At 47.5% G+C, this 24,578-nt stretch overlaps 1 protein-coding gene across 4 annotated transcripts in view; it reads right to left on the reverse strand.

Annotated features, from left to right (window-relative positions):
• Window positions 1-24,578, reverse strand: part of ASAP1 (ArfGAP with SH3 domain, ankyrin repeat and PH domain 1) — a 350,132-nt gene that overhangs the window by 308,595 nt on the left and 16,959 nt on the right. For all 4 annotated transcript variants that reach the window (XM_045078132.1, XM_045078133.1, XM_045078130.1 and 1 more), the window contains exon 2: window positions 4,815-4,900. In XM_045078132.1, coding sequence (XP_044934067.1) covers window positions 4,815-4,873 — 59 coding nt within the window. In that variant the 5' untranslated portion in view covers window positions 4,874-4,900. The remainder of the gene's footprint in view (window positions 1-4,814; window positions 4,901-24,578) is intronic.

Below are 24,578 nucleotides of genomic sequence, written 5' to 3' on the forward strand. Positions count from 1 at the left end.
CCCTGGGACCACACAAGCCTCTCCCTGTAAGTGTACAATGAAAAGGTCGGCTTCACTTCCTGGCACAAAATCCAAAATCGCTGGCTCCGAGGAATACAGCCTTGCTGACTGCAGGGCTCCCACCCTCTGGATGCCGAGAGAGAGTGAAGAAGGGGAAGATAATGACACTTACTCCAGGTCCCCTTGTCGGTGCTCTGCGTCACTATGTAGACGCATTATAAGTTGAACTGTGTACCTCCCCCACCCAATGTCGACATCCAGGAGTCAGGTCCCCATGAATGTGAGTTTCTTTGGGTCTTTGCAGATACAGTTAAGATGTAAATTATGATGAGGTCACACTGGAGTAGGGCAGGCCCTTATTCCAATATGACTGGTGTCCTCATAAGAAAGAAGAGAGACACAGGGGAAAGGCTGCTTGACAAGAGAAGTGGAGACCAGAGGCTGAGGCTACAAGCCAAGGGACAGCAAGCAGTGCCAGCAAATTCCAGGAGTTGAGAAGAGGCAAGGGGAGATGCCGCCTTCAGGTGTCAAAGACGGTGCAGCCCTGGCGACACCTTGATCTCAGACTTCCAGCCTCCAGAATAATGAAACAACGCGTTTCCACTGTTTTAATCGCCAGACCAGGAGTACTTTGTGACAGAAGCCATAGGGAGGAACGCGACATTGTCTAGCCTTTCGGGTCTAGCAAGACAGAAGCTACGTTTTGTTCGTCTTGGTATCCCAGCAACCACCTGTCCTTGGCACACTGTAGGTGCTCAGAATGTGCTTGCTGAGTGAGCAAGCGAAAAAATTAAGGAGGTATAAACTCAGTAGGAGAAGGGACAGTGTCTTTTATTGCTATTAGGAGACCAGAGCAAATAAGGTGCTCAATGAATTTTATAGAATGAATGAACTTCTTTAAATGAACAAATGATAAGCTCAGGAAGGCTTTCCAGTGGGTCTTATCGACCTGTGTCCCCAGGATTCAGCCTACAGCCTGGCACACAGTAGCTGCCCAATAAATTCTGAAGGACGGAAGAAAAAAAGGGAAGGGGGGGTGAGATTCAAGACCAGAAACACCATTTCCCAATCCTCGTCCAGGTGACTCCTTCCTCCCTTTACGCATCTAACCGAGGAATGGCCAAGGCCATGAAATCACCCGGAGATGTTCAAGCAGCCACAATGCTACCAGTGGGACTTTCACAGGGAACTCGAAGGCTGTTGTTCTGAAATGCATTTCTCTTTCTTTTACATCCAGAAATCATCAGGCTTTCCAACCCTTCCAACAATGTAAGAAATGCAGGGCAGAGTTAAGAGGTCAGCGCCTCTGCGTTCAGCCCAAGGGACACACTTCCCGTCCATGCACAGCCTTCATTCCTGACCCCTGCCCTGTGGCCAAAAAGGGACATCAGCTGGGCTCAGGGAAATTCAATTTGGGTGACAGCTGGCGGCATGATAATAACGGGGCATCTGCCTTGACCCTTTGGAAAAGCAAAGGCAGGGGTGGGGGAATGGGGTTGTCAGAGGTTTCTCCAGGGCTTGGTTTAGGAGGGTCTAGAGTTTCCATTCGTTAGTTTCTACACATGGACAAAAACCCTGGAAATAAGGCCCGCTGATTTCTACTGCTGGCTCAGAATTCAATTCCACTTCCGGGTGCTGTCCTGGTAGTACTTGGGGTGGAAAAAGAGGAAGCACATTGTCCTTTTTTCCCCTGGACTTGAGCTTTCCCAGGGGCGGTCACTGCCCCGTGGTGAGGTGTGATTCTACTCATTTGTTAGCACCTACATTTGTATTAATAACCAGACAAACCAAGCAGGAGGTCCCTAGACTTATGTCTCAATACATGAAGAAAGTCTCTGGTCCTTGTGGGTTCCCCTTCGTATGTACTAAACTCCAAGCTCCAACTCTTATCTGCTCCGTGAAGAAGGAGAGCTGACCCCTTCTCAGTGCTGGGTAGCCAAGAACGCAGTGAGGGCTTTCTGTTTTCAGATGGAGCCCTCATGCAATCAGCGAACCCAGGGATGCTGGATCCCTTCTCCCCATCAAAGGAGTCTGTTGAGATGGGCAGCTACGTTCTGTTGGCAGCACAGACTTGCATGGATTAGCTGATATGCCCCGTCCTGGGGTCCCAGATATTCCCGCCCTCAGCCTAACCCTGTGGCTGTCGATCTGTATGGGATCTGCCTCTTTCCTTTTCCTCTGAGTGGAAAGCCCCATGAGGACCGGTTGTGCCTGCTGCCTGCACCTTTGTAACCCAAGCCCCCTGGCCCAGGTCCTTCCACCAAAGTCACAAGCAACTGATCCACATGTTATACGAAAGAGCCAACCAGCCAACAAACAAATACAAAGAAACAAAGGCGGTGGACCTCATGCTACAGTGAAGAAAGCACAAGCTTTGATGTGTTCTAATTGAAATAGAGTATAAATACATAAAATGATCAGAGTCATAGGTGTGCCACTGAAGGAATGTTTACACCTGTGTCACCAGCTTCTAGACTGGGGGACAGAACACTTCAGAACCCTAGCAGGGGCCTTGTGCTCCCTTCCCATCATGACCCCCCTCCCAGATGGAAAGCCTTTAACCTGCCAGCGGCAGGAGCCCTGACAAGTTACCTAGCCTCGCTGACTCTTCACCTTGGGAAAAGAACACTTGCCATTCTGTGAGGATTTCATTTTTTAAATGTGTGTGCAGTGCCTGGCAAAATCCAGTGGTACAATATAGCAGCCATAGTCATGGAAGTACCAGTAGCAGGAACAGCAGCGGAAGTAACAGTAGAACTAGTCCAGATAGGTAGTCGTAACAGCAGACGTGGTCGTGGTGGTAAGAGAAATAGTACTGTTGATAGCAGAAGCAGTCAGAGTGGGAAGGGCTAACACTTAGCACTTATCATGTCCTAAGTTAAGGCTCTACCTTAACTGATCTAATGCTTAAGGCAACCCTTACAGGGATGTACAAAATGGCATTTTACTGAGGCCCACAAATGTAGTTTTCCTGAGGTCGTGCAACTACAGGGCATGGATCTGGGGGTCAAACACCAGCCGCCTGGCCACAGAGCCCCTCCCCTTAAAAACAATTTTCCAGGAACTCCTTGCTTGGCAAAGCAAGGTTTGTCCTCCATTATCTGCTCTCTTCCTTGTCTATAAGAACAACTCTGAATTTTGGTAAGCACATGGTCTCATAGAATAAAGACCACATTTTTCAGCCTTCTTGTAGCTGTGCATAGGCTAAATTCTGGCCTACAGAAGTAGAAACAGCAGGTGCAATACCCAGAAGTATCCTTAAAGGGAGGTAGCCTGCCTTTCTTCTTTTCCTGCCTTCTTTCTGCTGGTAGATGTGATGGCTGGAGCAGCAGCAGCTACACTGGACCATGAGGTGACTTGGGATTGGAGGCCTACATGGCAGAGAAACAAGAGCGAGTGCCTGGGTCTCCCAGAGACTGCTGTGGCAGGCCTGTATGACTTGTGTCTGAACATTCAGGTTAAGAGAGAAATATACCTCTATTTTCTTTAAGCCAATGTTCATTTAAATTTTACATCATCCAGAGCAAAATGTAATTCTAAATAATGCACTGGGTTTTACAATTATAATTAATGTCACCCAAAAAAAAAAGACACCCACAAAACTATGACTTTTGTGTTGGACTTATGACTTAAAAAACAAAACAAAATAAAACATGACTTAGGGTATTCCTCTAACAGACAAACTAGGAAAATAATCATACAAAGTCTCATTTATCCCAAAGGCAGTAACAGTTCCTTGTTAGTTCATGTTGGATCACATCAAAGCCTCTCGGGTTGGCCTCCCTACCTCCAGCCTCTCCCATTCATTCAGTACACTTTCGCTGGTCTAATGATACTTAAAAACAATTTCTATCCTAAAACTTGAAATAATTACAATGCTCTATATGTGCCTACTTTACACAAGACAATTTATTTTCTATTTTTTTCTAGGCTGCACACAAAAATATAAAACATAAATATTGGGATTTCCCTTTCAGAGATAGGAAAATGGAAGAAACAGAGAAGGTCAGTGACTTGCCTGAGGTCACACAGCAAGCTGGTGGCAAGGCCAGAATTCTATCACTCCCTCCAGCACCCATGCTCTTTCCACTACACGAAGCTGATTTCTGGGAAACCCCAGTCACAGCAGACTGACCCTAGGTCAAGTTACGCTGACAAGTTTAAGATTCTCAGACTCACTGACTTTTCTGTCATCTTCTGGTCCAGTCTAATTTTCAACATCCTCTAACACAAACCCCCACCCATTGAGGTCAGACTGCATGGACTCTATCACATGCCATTATCCCAGGCCTCAGTATTCCCAGCTGCAAAACGGGGCAAATTATACCTCCACCAAGAAGGAACATGGCATAGAGGGAAAAGGCAGGAGATCTGGAATCAGGTAAAACAGACTTCAAATGCAGCTGGGTATGATCTTTACCTGTACAATGAATGTAGTAATTCCTCCATGGGATTGTTACTTGGACTGAATGAGATCCTGTTTCTAAGAGTCGCTCAGCTAAAACAGCACCTACTGTGGATGGTGTCATCTTCGTTGCTATTCCTGACTTCATTCTGAAACCACCCCCCTGCCACCTTGCCTTCTGCCCAAAGGACACAGGTGATGTGACAACAGGAAGCACTTTGAGAAGTCTACAACCCTACAAATGCCACATGTTGGTTTGCCACTAATATTCACACCCACAATGTCTTTGTCAGATTCTAGTCTGCAGTTTGATCAAATTTTGAATTTCAACCCCTCCCCCGTCCCCCAAATAATCCCTCTGCATTTCCCAGGCTGGGCTCTCTAGACAGGATGGACTATGGCCACTCACCGATTCCATAGTGAATCTCTTGACGAAAAACTGGAGAGCCTGGAGGCTGAAGATCTCATGTCTCAGCCGTCACATCAGAGAATTACCTGGATGGGGGCAGGAGAAAAGGTGACAAGCGTCATCCGGTGGGAATGGGCAGAAGACATGATCTCAAAGCAACATGGGGTTTCATCTGGAGGTTGGCATCCTTGTGAGGAATGTTCTGACACCACCGAGTGGCTGTCCAGGAATGGGAAGGAAAACAGCCAGCAAACTACCGCTTTAGCGATCCACCTTGGGTCTGGTGTCTCTATCCTCCTATCTATGCAAGTGCTCAGGGATCCTTCGTGCGTTCTATTTCTAGCTCTACAGTCAAGAGCAATTTACAAGTCATTAACTTCTCTAAACATGAAATCAAAGTGTGCTCACAGGTGCAACAGACAGACCCATGCAGCTCTGTGCCTATGGGAAAACAGAGGCTCTCCCCCACCCCCTGTTGGCCAAGGGGACCAGCCCAGGAAGGAGGGAGAGCTGTATGAATACACATATTTCAGGACAGCCCCTCTGAACATGAGAGAGGATTTTAATTAATTCATGCATACCGAAGCTTAATTGCTGAGTGCACAGAGTACAGGAAGTCTGGGATAAAAGGTGTTATATAAGGGAATGGCTTCAATATTTGCAGAATGGAGGGGAAACAGAGGTGAGGAGTGAAAACAAGATGAGCCAAGGGATCCACTGGATCCTTCTCCAGGGAACACTAGCTCGCAGTGGCACCTCCTTCTGGGGCCAGAACCCAGGGGACACTCTTGACCCACCATCTTCCTTTCCTACAACCAGTCCATCCCAAGTCCTGTCTCATCTACTCCCTGAAGACCTCTCAACACCTCTCTTTCTCTCCATCCCCCCGACACAGCCCTGGACCATGCCTCTACCTTTCCCACCTGGGCTTCCTCCCTGGTCTCTTCTCACCACCATTTCTCCCTCTGAAATCTGGTCCCCCACACTGAAGTCAGAATCACTTTCCCTTTTTATCTTTTATTGTGGAGAATTCTGTAGACACAAAAATAGAGAAGAGTATCCTGAACGCCACAAACCCACTGCCCAGCCCCGATCACTGCTGACTTCAAATCAATCTTTCCTCTCCCAACATTATTGTTACAAAGCAAATAATCCTACCATTTCGGTCATAAATGGAACAGCACGTATCTATAAGACCAGGTCTTTTACAAAAAATATAATAGCAATACCATTCCCACACCTGAAATGATTGTATAATTCCCTGAAATCATCAAAGATTCAATGTTCAGATTTCTAATAGTCCCATAAATGTCAAAGTGTTTTTTGAAACAACTGTTTTTAGAATCCAGACCAAAATAAGCTCTCTGCCTTATAACTGGCTGATATGCAGAATGAAAAATTTAAAACCAGTCTGATTGTGTCACCAACTACCCCCCACCCCACCTCTCCACCCTCAGCTGAACATCTTCAAAGGCTTCTCAGTGCTTTAGGATAAAACCCAAGTCATAGAACATGGTCTGACCCTTGTCCATCTCTCTGGCCTCATCTTGTCCACTCAGGCTCACTGCTACAGGCATATGGCCTTCTTTCAGATTCAGGAACTTGCCACGGTCCTTCTCTCCTAGGTCCTGTGCCTATACTGTTGCCTCTGCCTGTAAGGCTTCCTCACATACCATCTTTGCCTGGCTAACTCCTGTACTTTCTCAAGTCTTACTTCTTCAGGGAAACTCTTCTTGCTCCTCCAGATTGGATCATGGCATGTATTTTAGTTTTCACTCATAACTATGCATTCATAAATGTGAATGTTGATTCACTGATCTAATGATCATTGATATGATTCGATTGTAAGCAAGGTGAGCACAAGACTGTGTTAGGACTTCCTCACTGGTGTATCCCCAGCACCAACTACATAGTGCCCATCACGATATTAACAGATAGTTGTTGAATAAATGATCAAACCGCTTCCTTCAAACTAAAAGGCCATACTAATTGAGTAAATTTTCTTGAACCTTTGAATTACACATTCAAATTAGAAGGAGAATTGACAATCTCATCCTAAAATTCATGGATGGACTCCGGAAAGCTGAGATGATCTTTAAAAAGAAGGGCAGTGTTGGAGGAGTCCTAGTTCCTGATTTCAAAACCTCCCACAAAGCTGTAGTCGTCAAAACAGTGGTGCCTGAATAAGAATAAATGTACGCCTTCCCCCAGAGTCACAGACAGTGACCTTCCTGTAATGCTCACCTTCTGATCCCATCTTACTGAGTACACGACTTGGGCCCTGCTATTTGCACAAATAACCAGGGCTCCGCCCAGGCCATTCCTCCATGCACTGTCCCTCTGCTTCCCTTGCTCACCCAAGTGTGGAAGCTGACACAAGGTACAGATGGGGCCACTGCTCCTACTTCATTCCCCCTGACTTTGAATTACACGTCGGTGCCCTTCGCCATGTGCCTTTATAGTCCTGCCCACGAGAGCACTGTGTTCCTCTTCCCCACCAGATTCTGGACTCGACCATGGACTTATTTAAGCTGTGGACTATAGATGGAAATGACAGGTAGGGTCCCAAGTCTGTCACTCCTGTGATGTGCCCTGAAAGGAATAGGTTTCCCTGGTACCTGCCAGCTGCTACCTCTCAGTCCGGACTGCAGACGGCTGACACAGGGAGCAGATCTGGACCCAACCAGGAGTCTACCCTGAGCAGGCTGAACCCAACCTAGATCACCCAAGCCACAGACCCACAGACGCATGAGCATGAAGAAAAACGTCTGTTGTCGCACAAGATACTGCAATTCTGATTTTTTTTTTTTTAGTTTTGTAAAATCTGACTAATACACATGGAATTACTAATTTATGGATACCAATGAGGATCAATACAGTTTGGAAAAAAACAAAGCCATGCATGTGGATAGCACCGATAACTGCAAAGAATACGTCCTTACAGAAGACCTCCTTGGTGCCAACCTGACCCTCACACTGATCCTGTAAGGTAGGCAACACTGGGTCGGCTTTGCAGATGAGAAAACTGAGGCTTGGAGATATGAAATAATGTGTCCAAGACAGTGTGTGGCGGAACTGGGACTCCAACCCAGGTTGTCTGACTGAAAAAGTCCAAGCCAGGCTTCTCTTCCACAGAAAGTGTCTAGTAGATGCTCAAAGCAGCTACCTCATGAGCTCCTGGTCCACCAACCCACCTCCCTCCTTGTCCCACTTCTTCAGTGGGTCTTCAGGAGAGGCTTTGGGGAAAGAGTCAAGTGGTCACCAGGCTTCAAGCCCAGTGTGGCCAAGGTCCAGTCTGGCCCTGCCCCTGGTCAGTGAGCCTCCATGGCTCTCGGGTCCCTTGTTTGTAAAACAAGGCCTCTAACCCTAGCCTAGCCAACATCACTGGACTGGTGTGAACCTCCAGAGAGAAGGCGTGTGAAGGAGCTGTGTGAGGTGTGATACCAAAGTCACGTCCTGCTGCCCCGACTCGGAAACCACTCACACCCGCTTAGCGTCTACATGTATGGCAGGATCTCACCCAGGCTGTTTGGGGATCCACTTATGCTCTGAGCCTGTTTTTTCCCCCCAACAGAGATTCTCTCTTTCTAGTTATTCTTTCTTACCCAGGTAATCTGGGTCCATCATGAAAAATACTAAGGCATAAAACTAAAACCTGTTATTATCCTAACACCTAGAGATAAATACTGTTGGAATTTTAAGGCTATTTCTTTCCCGGGATTGGTTTTGTAAGGATGAAACAAATAATGCCTTTCAATTAACACGATTTCCTTAGAACTGGGGAACTACCAGTAATTTAAAAAATGCCACTTTATATTCTTTCATTTATTCAATCCTTCATTCAGTGATTTTTGTGTGTGTCTGTGTGCCCACCATGTGCCAGAGACTGCTCTCACTGCCCGAATTCAGAGCCAAGAGCAAAAGAGAGTTCATGATCTCAAGCAGCAAACATTCATTTATTCATTATTTTATAATTCAACAAACAGAGTGAGCCTACTATATATTGGGAACTTGCTAATAAAAATTATAACAGCATCTTCTTTGCTAGACACTATACTCTAACAGCCTCGCTTACTAATACAAGGCAGTCCTTAAAACAAATGCATCTGGGTTAGAACACAGAATATGCTCTTTGACGAGTTATTTGTATCTCCTCATGCTACAGTTTCCTCTTAATGTTGGGATAACTGAAGTCCTATGTCATACAATCATGACGAGAACCAGCAAAAGGCACTGAGTAAAATGCTTGGTTCCCAGCATCGGATGAATGAATGGGAACGAGCAGTGGGAGCCCTGATATCATGGTCTCTTTAATGCTCTCAGTCATCCTACAAGAAGGTGAAACTCAGAGGTTAAGGAACTTGTCCAAGGTTATGCAGGTTCCCTCTTAGGCACCTGGAGCTCAGTTCCATGAGGGACCTTCGGAGAGATGTAGGGAACACACCGCAGGACTGCCATGCTGGATTAGGGAAGCCGGGGCATTTCTGCACCAACTCCCATGTCTCACTGGCCCAGCACAGCCGAGGGGGGTGGGGGCTGAGGCAGACATATAAGAAGCCCTCCGTGGGAACAGACACTTGCCTGCAACGCCTTCCAGGGTGGGCTCAAAGATCCGAGCAGGAAACACACAGCACCTACAGACAGGTGTTCGACAAATACATGAACGCTGCTATCAACCCCCGTGCTCTTCTTTACAACCTCTCATTTCCAGTTGCCACCAGCGATGGGAGACTGAAAGCGCGACCTGCTCGAGTGAACCAGAATTCATTACCATGGAGCGTCACACCTACCACCGCCCGTGTTTCCTGCCTCTATGGAAATTCTATCCTGTGACTTACAGGATGTCAGTGGGGACAGCAACTTCTGCATGCCATGCAGGAATAAGTGACATAATTCACTTGGTACATAAACCCCTCTTTATTGCCAATCCCCAAATAGGTGGTGAATTTTATTCAACAGCAGTGACTGTGCGGATATTGGGATGTGTATCCTTTTATAGAGGATGTTATGAACTCCTGAGTCATCCACAGCTGGCTACAGCTTGGACAATGTCTTTTTTTTTCCCCCATAACATCACAGTAAACACTTGGTCTGTTTACTGATGAGATTCCTTCCTGGTCTATGGAAACTGTACTTGGAAAATCTAGGAAAACAGCCTGAATACATAGGATTTCTGCCAATCCTCCTCTCATCTATCAGAAGCCCAATTCGTCCAGTCCCGCTTGAAATTCCCTCTCTTCCAAAAGGCTTCCTCCAGCAATCTTGCCATGCTGGACTCTCAGGGCACTTAACGGTAGCAACAGTGACCCCTACTGGGCACTGTCTTGGAGCCAGACCCATCCCAGGCACGTTAGCCACCCCATTCAATCCTCTCCCTAATCCCACAAGGAACTGTGATGGTCTCGATTTTACAGATAAGAAAACTGAGGCTCACAGCACTTAGGTAGCATATGGTCACACAGGTACCTGGTGGTGGCATATGTAGGATTCAAACTTGGAAGAGCTTAACTTCCAAGCTCAGGGCTTTGCTCACTATGCTACCTGAAACTGTATAAATTAACACTGAATATACCCCATTATTATTTCCTGATCGTTTCAACTAGGTAAGTCAAACCTCCTCTCCTGCCCCACTTGCTGAAAGGTGAATGCTGGGGCCACCATGAGCTGGTCATGGGGATTCCGTACTAATTGTTAAGTCTCTCAGTTTCCATATACACTAGCAAGCAACAAGTCCTGCCTCCTTAGCTGCCCCAAGGGGCCCCAAGTCAGGCCCCTGTGGCCTCTCAGGCCTCGTAACTCTGGACTGTCGCTCATCCATCTTCCCGCTGCTGCCAGCAGGTGTTTGGGCTGGGCCGCTCCAACTGACTCTGCCGAGGACTACTCGTTCAAGTAGTATACAGAAGAAAGCAGATGAAGGCGCCTTGGTGGCTCAGTTGGTTAAGCGTCTGCATTCAGTTCAGGTCATGATCCCAGGGTTCAGGGACTGAGTCCTACCTCGGGCTCCTTGCTCAGTGGGTGTCTGCTTCTCCATCCCTCTCTGCCCTTCAGCCCAACTAATTCTCTCTCACACATAAATAAATAAAATCTTACACAACAACAAATAAGGAAGCAGATAAGACTCTGTGGAAGTCCATGCCAAGAAAGTTCGAGGTGCTCTGCCTAACAATGCTGACGCCTCCAGACCCCAGCCTGGGCCCCATCCGCTGCCTCACGTGCTGCTTAAAACAACAACCAAAGCTGGTTTGGGTCTCTCCTGTCCAAAGAAGAGGACAGAGAAGGGCCCACGATCTGAAAGGTCTTGTTAGATTGTAAATTTATGATGACCGTGACCATGTAACTTACCTCCTATGCCCTGAGGGCACTGAACAGGACAGTAGGGTAGGGAAAGTCAAGGTAGGCTGAGCTCATGGTCCAATGAGGCAGATAGGACAGGGATAGAAAAAAGACAGAATGAACGCTCACAGGCAGTCTCCTCTGGGTGTGAACACAATGTCATAGGACCTGCCTCACAAACATTTACTAAGTGCGGACCGCGCGCTCTTTCCCATTGGTCAGAGCTTCTGTAAGGAGACTCATCTGTTGGGGAAATGCGTCCATCCATCCATCCATCCATCCAACCACCAATTCGTTTATTGAAAATATATTTGTTATGCTAAATGTCAAGGAGATAACGACGGCTAGCGAAATAGCTGTGGTCTCTGCTTTAAGCCCGTGTCCAGAGAATGAGACCTTAATGAAATAAGCCCACAGGGGAGGAGAGAGAGGAAGAAGTACTGCGTACCAGAGAAATCTACACACTACAAGTGAATCAGGATCCTCCACATTTTAAAAAGCTGCATCCTGAAAATTCCATGCACCTTAAAGTAAGTGAACACCAGCCAGCCAGTCCCAGGGAGCCATGGAGAGAACAATGAAGAAACCTTGGAAGCCACATGCTGGGAGGCCAGCAAGGCTCATTCCCTGGCCACCACCCACGCCTCGCACCAGCAAAAGCAGGCAGAGCTCAGCCCGTGCCTCCACCAAATGACACTTCTCCTTCAGGGTGCCCTGGGAAGAACAGCAAATGTGGAATGCGTGGGTGCCTGGGATTTGTTGTGCCACCAACTGTTTTAATAGCGTGACTGAGGTCCTTTCAAACAATTTGGTGTTTACTCTCAGTGAGCACGCAGGGTGCACAGCCATCTGGGTGGCTGCTCCCCTGTTCGCTGCAGAGAAGGGTGCAGCCAGCAGCCCAGCGCTTGGCAGGGGGAGAGGCTTTGCAAGCAGGGAAGAGAGGACAGCCCCCGGAGCAGAAAGACTTATATTCCAACCCTGGCTCTCCTACCCAACTGCTGTGTGACTTTGGACAATAAATTTTACTTCTCCCAGCTTGTGTCTTCTGGAAAATGGGGGTGGCAGTCGGCTGTCGCGTGCCCCCATGTGCAGCCCTGAAACCACAAGTCTGTTAACGGTCAAGGGCATCCTACCGTAAGCAACACGAGGACTTTCTGTCCAAGAGCTTGTTCTCTGCCATCCAGGGACAGGCTGGTAGTGCCAGGGGACCAACACTCCTGGGTATGGTCCCCAGACAAGGAAGTGAGAAGTGTCAGCACAGAGCCGATGTGTGATGGACAAAGTGCCATGACCACGACAACCTGCAACTTGCCACATGCCCACAGCCCAGCGTCCCGACCCGGAAGCTTCTCAGCAAGGCCAGCACCATGGACATGGTTCCTGCAGGTGGCCATCATGCTGTTGTCCCCTGCCTACGGTCAAGGCCTGGAAGTTGCTTTCTAGGAACAGCACCTCAGGGTCCCAGCCTTGCCCTGCCCAGGGGAAGAGGAACCAGGACGGGAAGGACTCTGCGTGGAAAGGTGTCCACCACCCCTCTCCCAGTAGGGAACCCCATTGCTAAGTGCTCACTAGACACCACGCAGGTTGTGTGTGGGTCCCCTAGACTCTTCCCCAGCCCTGAGTCCTGAGAAGGAAAACCGTCACTGGGATCCCCATCTTACAGTGCAACAGATGACACAGTAACTGAAAAGATAACACAGCTCAAATGTATCGATTGGTGCTTCCTACATGTATCAGACACCACACCAGCAAGAACTTTAATCTTTGCAACAACCCCAGGAGACAGGTATTATTATTGTTCTGTTTTACAAGGAAGGAAACAGGCTAATATGGGATGAGCATCTTGCTAGAGTTTTCCCAGCCTGTAAGTGGAATCTAGATCTGCCTGATTCCAGAAGCCTCTTCTTTCCTTTAAATCCCACCAGCCCTGCAGAGCAGCAGCAATCTCTGGAGAGAGGTCTCTGCTGTATGGATTTCTCCACCAGTGCTGGGACTAAAAAAAGACCTCTAACAAGCTGGCAAGACCAGCCTTGCCACGCAAGCGCACTCCTGACTCCCCCGAGAAGGTCGGATCCGCGTCAACCACCCAGCAACCCAGTTTAACAACACTGTTTGGGATTGCCTTATCCGTTCCCTTCTGGGACAGCCATATTTGCCCATTTTCCTATTTCTGAAACACAGTGTGTCTTAACTATAATGAAATTTAATGCGGCTTGGGTTCCAGGGTGGCTCGGTTGGTTAAGTGATCCTGGAGTCCCAGGATTGAGTCTGGCATCCGGCTCCCTGCTCACCAGGGAGTCTGCTTCTCCCTCTGCCCATTCCCCCTTCATGCTCTCTTTCTTTTCAAATAAATAAATAAAATCTTTGTCAGAGACAGCGAGAGGGAGAGCACGAGCAGGTGGTGGCAGAGGGAGAAGCAGGCTTCCCGCTGAGCAGGGAGCCCGATGTGGGGCTCCATCCCCGAACACCCAGATCATGACCTGAGCCGAAGGCAGACGCTTAACCCACTGAGCCACTCAGGCGCCCTTAAATAAATAAAATCTTTAAAAAAAAAGAAAGAAAGAAAGAAAGAAATTTAACGTGGCAGAGCTTCTATTTTCTCTTCCAACCCTGTGATGATGTCAAGAACACATGTTACAACTCAAGGCATCCCAGAATCAAGGAGAGAAAGTCCACCCAGGACAGGTTCCAATCCCATCTCATTAACACCCAGAACAGTCCTCAGAAGGCTGATAAATGAGCAGCCTAAATAGTCTCCTTCAGACCATGCACAGAATCCATCAAAGTGCACCTGGCCCGGCGTGGGGTCCCACCCCACAGCCTCCCATCTGCCCAGCTCGGACTCCATCCTACTCGCACTTCTACTAAGAAAGGGACGAGAATTCTTCCCTTGTTGGTCCACAGGTAACAAGAGCTAACGAATACCCATGATATTGTAAAACTGAAATAAATATTTATCTCTATCTTCCATTTTGCCACTCATTCATTCATTCATTCATTCCTACAACAGTTCAACAGTTGTCAGCAGATGCCTATCCAAGCTGGGCACCTTCCTCCCATGGAAGGCAGAAAGGTGAACTAACAGTCGCTAGCACCTGTGAAAACGGACATGGACGCAAAGCCCAGAAACAAAGCAGCTGATCAGACACAGAACGGCTTCACCAGGGGAGGTGGTGGCAGCATCAGGTTTCGAGGGATGAGTGGGGAGACAACAGACAGAAAAAACAGGAAGAGGGATTTTTAAGTGCAAGGAGCAGCAAGTTTGATGCCACAGCCTAAGATACAACTTCAGCGGGACACCTGTTTGCTGACCCCTCTGCCACGTGGAAGGCAGAGCGCTGACACCTGTCACAGCATGTGCCTGCTAAGCCGTGCTCCCAGGCACTCTGTGCCAGCGTGCTGAGCCAGGCCCTGCCCAGGGGGCCTGAGTTACTACGACCCCAGCCTCTTGCTCTAGGTTCTCAGCCCGCCTGCCCCTAAATATGGCTTGCATCCTGGGGATCTAGACAAATTCTCGGTACTGACAATATGCCTGCTCTAAAAGACTGAATATATATATATTCTTAAAGTATTTAATTGTGGTTTAAAAAATACCACATGCCATGGAGTTTACATCTTAACCATTTTTAACTGTATAGTTCTGTAGTGTTAAGTATATCCCCTTGACCACTGTTGTACAACAGATCTCCAGAACTTTTCCAACTTGCAAAACCGATTGTCCGTTAGACAACAGTCTATACGCATTGGACAACAGACCCCACATCCCCTTCCCCCAGCCCCTGGCCACCCCATTCCACTTTCTGTCTCTAGGGGTTTGATCCCTCCGGATACCTCATCATATAAGTAGAATCACGCTGTATTGGTCCTTTTGTGACTGGCTTATCTCAGTACAATGTCCTCAAGTTCCTTCCACAGCGTAGCCTGTCAGAGCCTCCTTCCTTTTTAAGGTTGGGAATATTCCACTGGGTACATGCCACATTTTTCTCATCTCCTCATCTGCTGATGAACAGTCTGGGTTGCTCCCACCCCTTGGCTATTATGAATAAAGGATATGGATGCTTAAATATCTCTTTGAGATCCTGCCTTTAATTTGTTCAGATATACACCTAGAACCAGAACTGGTAGATCATACTGCCGTTCCATTTTTAATTTCTGAAAAACTAGCATACTGTTTTCCAGAGGTTGTACCCTTTCACAATCCCACCAAGAGTGCACAAGGGTTCTGATTTCTGGGACTGGCTATGTAGTTGAAGAATAAACGAATAATATATCTGGGTGAATAACGGACATACCATAATAACACAGTAAATGCTTTCTAATGGACACTTCCCCTCTGCTGACTTATAAGCTCCGTAAGTTTACTGAAGAATAGGAAATAAGAGCAAAATGCCACATTAACAGACCTGCAGGAACATACTAAACACCTCCAGGTACAAAGGCTAACTTTGTTCTCATCACCACACCAGTTATCACAAGTTCCTCCAGGACAGGGACCACGACTTCCTTTCCTCTGAATCTTTGATCTTGACTTGTCGGGCCCTCCTGGCTAAGGGGCTGAAGGACAGCAGGCATGCAGCAAGATTTGCTGAATGGTTACAGAAGGCAGGTTCAATCAAGGAAGGCTTCCTGAAAGAAGATGTCTTTGAAAGAGGGAGAGGACAATCCGACAGAGAAAAGGAAGCGCAGCTGTGCCTCTAGAGGGGGCCTGACTCATGAGGTTCATCTCCTTCCCAAAGGCAGAGGCAGTTTGTGGGTAAGCCTGGACACAGCAATAGAGGCACCTGACATGATGATGTGACATGCTTCACAGGTGCTCAGTAAACACCTGTTGATTGACTATATGTTCAGAGTCAGATAAAAACAAGGCAACATAAGAAAGTTGTCAAAATGGGAAATGAGGGGGTTCCTTTTCCACTCTAGGGAAAGAGTCATGTGACCTAAACTCAGCTTTCCCATCCGCTACCTCCAGTCAACAGGAAGCCCTAGAAGAAACCACCTGTCAGCCCCACCCTGACAAAGCCTTGTGACCAGGCAATGCCACTGTTGGCAATTGCAAACTCAAACTTCTTTCTGGAATACCATCTTGATTCTTAGGAATTTCACTGCCTGTAAACCTAGAAGGATCTGCCAGGGTCTACAAAACTTCTTTTCAAAATTAAGTTTCCCCAGAGTCAAGGCTTTTTCCTTCCAATGAGGATTTAAGTCTCCTCTATTCCACAGCTGTGTGTCTCCCAGGTGCCGGGGGAGACACTGAGGCTGGACACAGTGGACTGGCTATAGGCTACAGCCTCTCCCCTCATCCCTCAGTGTTGCTGGGGACACCAAACTCGAGATGCCCAGTAGACCGGAAGGCCCAGGCAGGTACAACAGGGCTGAACACAAAGCAACCCCACGCCCCGTCCCTATCCTTCCAGAGAAGATGCTGGGGAAACCGGAAGACCCTGCGGCTAGCACAGTGTCTGGCTCAGAAAATGTTTGTTGAATGAACTCATTAATAATTGCCTAAACAAAGAGCCCTACACCAAGACTTTCCAGGCACCCATTCATTTCTCATCCAAGCCTTGTGGCCAACCCATTAATAGCAGCTAAACAGGGCCCTGGGTTCCCTCAAGCCTCCTCAGTCCCCAATATAGGTTATCTTGAGCATCGTCTTCTGGGGCCTGGTGTGGACCCAACTTCTCTCAGAAATCAAGGCTTCCCACCTGCCCCAACCTGATTCTCTCCAAGTGACAAAGAACCACAGGGAACTCTGAGGCAGGAGGTCTGGCCTCAGCTCCCCGCCTTGGAGACAGAATCATCCAGGCCATGGCTCCTCAGAGCCTCCGGTGCCACAGTGATAACTAAAGAGTCGTGAGGTGCTGGGCCCACAGCTGCTCGCCCTGCTTTCTGTGAGCCAGGGAGACAAAGCAGAGAGAGCGGAGACTTGTCACTCTGGTGTCATGGCGACCTATGTTGACACAGGTCCCCTTCCTCTTTGTTACAAACACGGTATGGTCTTAAATAGTATGACTCAAAGGGTGGGTTTACAATATATATATATCCCCAAATGGAAAGGAAAACAGAGCCGCCCCCCCCCCCACCTCAGAACAAAGGCCTCACCAGCCAGAACGCGTCTGAGTCTGGCTGCGCACACTCACACCCAGGCGGGCTGCAGAGGTTGCCACATGGGCCCCTCCCTGTGGGCACAGGGAAAGGCGGCCAGGCGGTCCCCATGCCCATCCTGAGGCTCTCACAAAGGACTTCGTGTGCTAGGTCGGGACATTCTAGCGTCAGCCTGTTTCCTCTGTGGAAGCTGTTTTCTTGGCTCATTCTGATGGAAGAGATATGAGCGGAAAGACCAGTCCTGCCTCCCTCCCCTGGGACTGTTGTGGAAAGGAGGCATGTAAATCCTATGAGCCTGGAGAGCCCGCATTAGCAGAAGTCACAGCTAGACCTAGTCACAAGACAGAAAACCCAACAAACACTGGCTTGAGGAGAAAAGTAGGGGGAATTTATGGGCTGACAAACAGAGAAGTTCAGGGTCAGAAGTAACGTGGGTGTGGCTCGAGTCAGAGGCTCCAAGGATGTGGCTAGGGAGGGATTCTCGGTGTCTGGGGGCTCTGCATTCCTAGAGGGAGTTGGGGGTGGCATCCCAGGCAGGCTTGCCCTCAGGGGTCACTGGCCTTCAGGCTGCCACAGCTCAGCACTCCCCTGGGGGAAGGGCCCCCTCCCAGTTCTAATGACCATCTCCAGGGTTGCTTCTGATGGTGAGCATCCTTGAACTGACTTCCGTGGCCAGTGGCTGGAACATTCCACAGACTGGGTATTGCTCATGTCCCCAGAAGGTTCAGGGGCTGGGTCAGATCCACAGGATGCACATGAACTAAATGAAGAAAGTCACTCATCCAAAGGAAAGTATGGGGGAGAAAGAAGGAACAGGAGAGAAAGAGGTAGATGCAGGGTAGGGAGAAAGAGAGGGAAGGAGGGAGAGAGAGGAGGAAGGAAGAAGGGGGCGGGCCGTAGGGAGAACCTGGGGTAGACCACAGATGACTTTTATCATTAGGGAATGAAGTAGCAATTGACTTCAACTTTCAATAAAACAGAACAAAAGACTGAGCTCTTTTTTCCCCCTGTAACAGCTTTATCAAGATGTAATTCATCCACCATACATTTCACCCATTTGAAGTATACAATTCAATGGCTTTACTACAATTCACAGAGTGGTACAACCATCACCACAATCAGTTTTAGAGCATTTTCATCGCCCAAACAAAGAAACCCTCGGCTCCACCCTCGGCTCACTCCCAGCAGAAGAGAGTAACTTTCTGTCTCAACAGATTTGCCTGTTCTGGATATTTCACATAAGTGGAATCACACATTGGGTGGATTTTAAAAATTCCGTCTTTTGCGGCAAAAATCTGCAAAAAGACCCCAATCCCTAAACTTCTCGTTGAACTCAGGCCTTACTCCCTGTAATGGTTATTAGGGGGGAGGACCACAGGAGGGAGGACAGGGGCTTGGACACCCTCCCATGGGGGCCTGAGACGGCTCCCAGCCTGAACATCAGCCCCTATGGCAGGGAGGGCAGAAATGTCTCCAGGAGGCCTTGGCCTGGACTTCTGGTCTCTCCTCTGGCCTCGTACGAGGCAGAGCACACAAAGCAAGGGCTTTAGTTAGACATGTGTCAAGGAATTCCCCAGGAAGGGCTCTGTGGGTTTCTAGCAAGCACCTTTCTACCTTCCTGAACTCATCTGGGATTCCCCTTCTCCCCATAGGCTCATGTTCCTACCCACGTGGGCCCAAGCAGTTCAAAACCATCCCAGAAATTTGCTAGTTATTAGTTTAGAGGGGCCTGTGACCCAGTTGGGGTCAAGGAGACTCGAAGCAGGAGGTTTCTGGGAAAGCTCTTTCTTGATCTTCTGGAAGAGATCTTGGAAATGGTGTTTTGTCCCTTCCTCTGGATGTGACAATACAGATGGGAAGCTCAAAACAGCTGTGGCCAGTGTCACCACCAGCCTCAGGCAGACACCCACACACAAAGCACAGAGCCACAGAACTACAGGAAATGGGAGCCAGGGCTCCTGGAAGAGAAGGGAATTCTGGATTCCAGTACACTCCGCGCCCCCACATTCGACTCTCTCCCACTCCATGCCCCTAATTGACTTCTGGGGACTCATGCAAGGGCTCCCTACCCCTACGGCTTGCAGGATCATTTTAACCAACAGGGAGCCCCCAGCCGGAGACCCGAGAGGGAGAGTACTGATCCCCTCTCTGGTCTATGAACTGGTTGCCACCCTCAATCTAAGTCCCAGCTCTGGTCAGGGACCCTCTCCACAGCCCTCACATCTCCAGGTTCCAGTTACCATTCCCTCCCCATCTGTCAAGCCAGGCATGCCACGAGAGCCCCGGAGATGCCCACCCTGGGCACTCCGCTACCCTTGCAGCCTCTCTACCCTCTCACACCTTCTTTTATTTAAGGTTTATTTTTTAAAGATCTATCCATCCATTAGAAAGAGAGGGAACACATGAGCCGGGGGAGAGAGAGTAGGGAAGCAGACTCGCCACTGCTGAGCTCAGAGCCGGATGCAGGGTCCGATCCCCGAACCCCAAGATCATGACCTGAACCAGAACTCAACTGACTGAGCCACCCAGGCATCCCCTACCCGTCTCGCCTTCTTAAAGATCCCTTTATGTGGCTCACGGGTACAGGAAAAGATGCTCAAAAGCATTAGTCATTAGGGAAATGCAAACTGAAACCATAACGATATACCACTCATACCCCCTAGCTCAGCCATTAAAAACAAAACAAAACAAAGCACACTGACACACACATACACAAAACATAAAATAACAAGTCTTGGCGAGGAGGTAGAGAAATCAGAACCCTCATGCATTGCTGATAGGGATGTAAAATGATTCAGCCCCTTTGGAAAAGTTTGGCAGATCCTCAAAAAGTTAAATATAGAGTTACCAGATGACTCACCAATTCCTTCCCTAGATATATACCCCAAAGAATTAAAAACAGGTTGTTTTGTTGTTATTGTTGTTAAAGATTTCATTTGTCTATTTGTGAGAGAAACAGAGCAAGAGCATGAGGGGGGAGGCAGAGGAAGAAGGAGAAGCAGGCTCCCTGCTCAATTCCCGGACCCCAGGATCCCAACCTGAGCTTAAGGCAGATGCTTAACCAACTGAGCCACCCAGGCACCCCTAAAAACAGGTTTTCAAACAAATACTTAAACATGAATGTTCACAGCAGCACTATTCACAATACCAGAAGGTGGGAACAACCATATGTCTACCAATGCATGGATGGATAAACAACATACGGTCTATCCACACAGTGAAATATTATTCTGCCATAAAAAAGAAAGAAGTACTGATCTGTAGGATAACAGGAACGAACTTCAAAAACACCATGCTTAGTGTAAGAAGCTAGACACAAAAGGACACACACTGTATGACTCCATTATGGGAAACATCTAAAATAGCTGACTTCATAGAGACAGAAAAAACAGTTGCCAAGGGTTTGGAGGTGAGGGAGGGACTGACAATTTAATGGGTACAGGGACTCCTTTTGGATGATGAGGTGATGGCTGAACAACACTGGGAATATATTAAATGAGACTGAACTATATTCTCTAAAATGGTTAATCTTATGTCAATTTTACCTCAATTAAAAAATCCTTTATGAAATTCTCCTGGAATCATCTTAGTTCAGGGGAGCTGTGTGTGTCTTGCAGGGAGACTGACCCCTGTCCCCACCTTGTGGACTTAGAGTTACATGAGTCCGTGTTCCTTCTTGTTGCTTCGATTAAGCCAGTCTTATTCTATGCATCGGGAAGTTTCCTAACCCATGTAACTCAACCACTTTCCAGCTGGATGGCCACAGGCATTCAGCTCAGCTTCTCTGAGTCCTAGTTTCCTCATCTATAAACTAGAACTAGTGCTCGCTTCGGCAGCACATATATATAAACTAGAACTAATAATACCAACCTCATTGGGCTGGTATTTATGATTACTGTGACATTAACGTAAGAAAATGTCTAAGAGGTATCTAGACCATTAGGTGCGGCTCAAAGGGTGATTTCATTCATTCTTTTTAAGACTAAATTAGGACTCTCCCTCAGTGGCAATTAAGGTCTACCTGGTGGAAATGGTACCAGACTCAAATGAGCCATTCCCCAAAGTTCTGCTCCCACTTCCTCCTGGATACACAGCATGACTATATTTCCCAGGCTTTCTTGTAACGAGGTGTAGCCTATGTCACAGTTCCAGCCAATGGACAAGGGTAGAAATATTTGCCATTTATCAGGCCAAGACTTTTAAGAAGTATGTGTGCCTTCTGTGTGTTCTGTGTTCTTTTGTTTTTTTAAGTTGGTTCCATGCCCAGCATAGAACCCAATGCAGGGCTTGAACTCACAACCCTGAGATCAAGACCTGAGCTGAGACCAAGAGTCCCAAGTCAGGCCCTTAACCGACTGGTTAAGACACCCAAACACTCCTCTTCTGTGTTCTTTATCACTTCTGCCAGTGAAGGCAGCAATGACAATGGGGACAGCAGAGCTACAAAGGTGGGAGGGGCCCAGGTCTATGAGTCACCCCATGGTGGAAAGCCATCACTGAACTAGAAATACCCATTGTGGACTTTCACATGAGTGAAGAACAAATCAAAACAACTTTTGTATTTGAGCGGTTAAATAAATATTTGTTACTGCTTCTATTAACACTTTCTGACTAACCATTCTAGTCTCGTAAGGGTGAAATATCAGTTGGATTGGATTGTACAAGGTTTCATTAATTTATTCAAAAAAATCTTCAGTTGAACCCTTTCTGTGCATCAGACCCCGTGCTAGATCCTGCAGGTTCCAAAGAAAGTAACAATATAACCATATCTGCCCTCAGGAAGTCACAAAGTAATAAAGGAGACAGATGTATAAACAAAGCCAGTCATTAAAAATGTTTGAGATGCCTCAGAAAACCCTGCCCAGGTAGAGTGAGGACACAGGCAAGGAGATGCTCAATTCTACGAATCGGGTGGGTCAGGAATGGCCTCCTGGGGGGGGGGGCACTCAGGTTCAGGAGAAGGGGCTCATCGAACAGATGAATGTCACAGGCATTCAAGGCAGAAGATCCACCTGAGAAAAGCTGTGAGGGCCAGAAATGGAGGCAGTGTGAGGGGGATGGAAACTTTCCCATGGAAGCTTGCAGGGCAGAGGGGAGGGAGGAGAGATGAGGAGGAAGGGAGGGGAGGGGCAGAGGGGATGGAGAAGGGTAGGAGGGAGAGGTGAGAGCGAGAGGAAAGGGATGAGGAGGGGGAGGCAGGAGAGAGGGCAACCTTGTCGGACCTCATGGGCAGATAACTGTATGACTTTGTAGAGAAATTAATATGACCTGCTCTAGCACTTTCCAGATGAGACCTGGCTTGCTAACTTCTCGATACAAAGGTAGATCCTGGGGATTCGACCCTGCAGTGTTTCTGGCTCCTGCTCTCTGGTCTGTGCTCTGTCCTTCCATAGAGTATCCTCCGCCTTCTCACTTATCCTGGGCTTCTCTGCTCCTTCCCCTGAGTTCCCTGCTAAGCCTCACTCCCTTGACCTTAGAACTCCAGACACATCCCCGGTGATCTTCCTCCTTCCTCCTTCCCTGTGTCCCCAAAACTCTCTCCCACAAATCAACCCCCTTGAGGGGACTCACAGCACAATGAAATAAGCCCCACGCCCAACAGTGATCATAGCAGATCTTGGTTTACTGCCCACAAAGGTGCTTGAGCCAGGGAGAGAAACAGAGGTTAGGAGGCATGCGTCCTGGGTTCAAATCCCACTGTCACCTGCTTATTCGGGTACCTTGGGCAGGTCAGCAGGTAGGCCAAGGCATGGTTTCTCGGCAGCTGATTCTTTCCATTATTCTTGATAGGCATAATAAAGACAGAGCTGGAAATGACCTCAATACCCATCAGCTTCACCTTCCACACTTTCTGCTGAGGCAATCGAGGCCCTCAAGGTTGAGCAAGCAGCTTGAGGTCACAGTTGAGGGCAACATCAAGTCTATGTAAAAGTGCAATATTAAATAAAACTAAATCACCAACTGGCCCAGGTTAGTTTGCAACAGTTCTTATAGCCCATACTGAGGCCACTATCTATTTGATTTATGACATTCCGATTAAAGAAACTTCGCATCATACTAAAACCCAATGATACTAAATAAATAGGAAGACCAAGAGTGCTACAATTATTACACGATCATAGAATTCCTTTTTCTTTACTTTTGATCCCATTAGCCAACCCTCTCATTATATAGACAAAACAACAACAACAGAAAACCCCTGAGGTTTCCCAGAGAGGGAAAGTGACATTCCCAAAGATATAAACCCTGTTTAAGCAAACACTAGAATACAACCCATGTTTTTGGCTCTCAAACTGTTTTTCTCTTTAGTACTCATTTATACCAACAAACAAGCACCAGTTATCACCAGGTGAGTCCGATAATCTCTGGGACAAATATATACCAGCATAAGGTACTGAGGTGGTAGTTGGGGTGCTCGCTTTGGCAACACATATACTAAAATTGGAATGAAGTGGTGCTTGGCAACTTTAAAATATAAAGAACTGCTACAAATAAACAACAAAAAAATGTATACCAAATACAGTATGAGCAAAAGATATATGCAGTCATCTCCTAAATTAGGAAAGCCAAGGGCTAGGAGATGAAAGTATCTTCTACTTCAGTATTAAATTTTAAAATGCAAAAAAGGGGCGCCTGGGTGGCTCAGTGGTTTGGGCTGCTGCCTTCAGCTCGGGTCATGATCTCAGGGTCCTGGGATCGAGCCCCGCCTCGGGTTCTCTGCTCCGCAGGAAGCCTGCTTCTCTCTCTCTCTCTCTCTCTCTGCCTGCCTCTCTGCCTGCTTGTAATCTCTGTCTGTCAAATAAATAAATAAAATCTTTAAAAAAATAATAATAATAAATAAATAAATAAATAAAAATGCAAAAAAGAAAGGGGCTCCTGGGTGGTTCAGTCGGTGAAGTGGCTGACTCCTGATTTCGGCTCAGGTCATGATCTCAGGGTTGTGAGACGGAGCCCCACACCGCATTCTGCATTCGGTGGGAAATCTACTGGAGATTTCCCTCTCCTTTCCCTTTTCCTCTCCTTCTGCCCCTCCCCCTGCTCATGCTCTTGCTCTCTTGCTTTAAAACAAACATAGCTTTAAAAAAAATTGCTAATATAAACAACATTCACATTTAGCCTACTAGCTGTGCAAAGATTAATACAACTGATAATATTAATGGCTGAGTTGGGCTTCAAGAAACACACACTCTCAAGGAACGGCTCTGGGAAATATACATTGGTCAAGTTTTCTGAAACACAGTTTGGCCATACATATGACACTTCAAAACAGCAATTCCACCTCTGGAGTTTGTCATAAGTAAATACACGGACAAGTACATAAATGCAAGC

The sequence above is a fragment of the Mustela putorius genome, unplaced genomic scaffold, assembly GCF_011764305.1.
Source record: "Mustela putorius furo isolate JIRA1106 unplaced genomic scaffold, ASM1176430v1.1 tig00000228_pilon_pilon_pilon, whole genome shotgun sequence".
NCBI classification, from domain to species: Eukaryota; Metazoa; Chordata; class Mammalia; order Carnivora; family Mustelidae; genus Mustela; species Mustela putorius.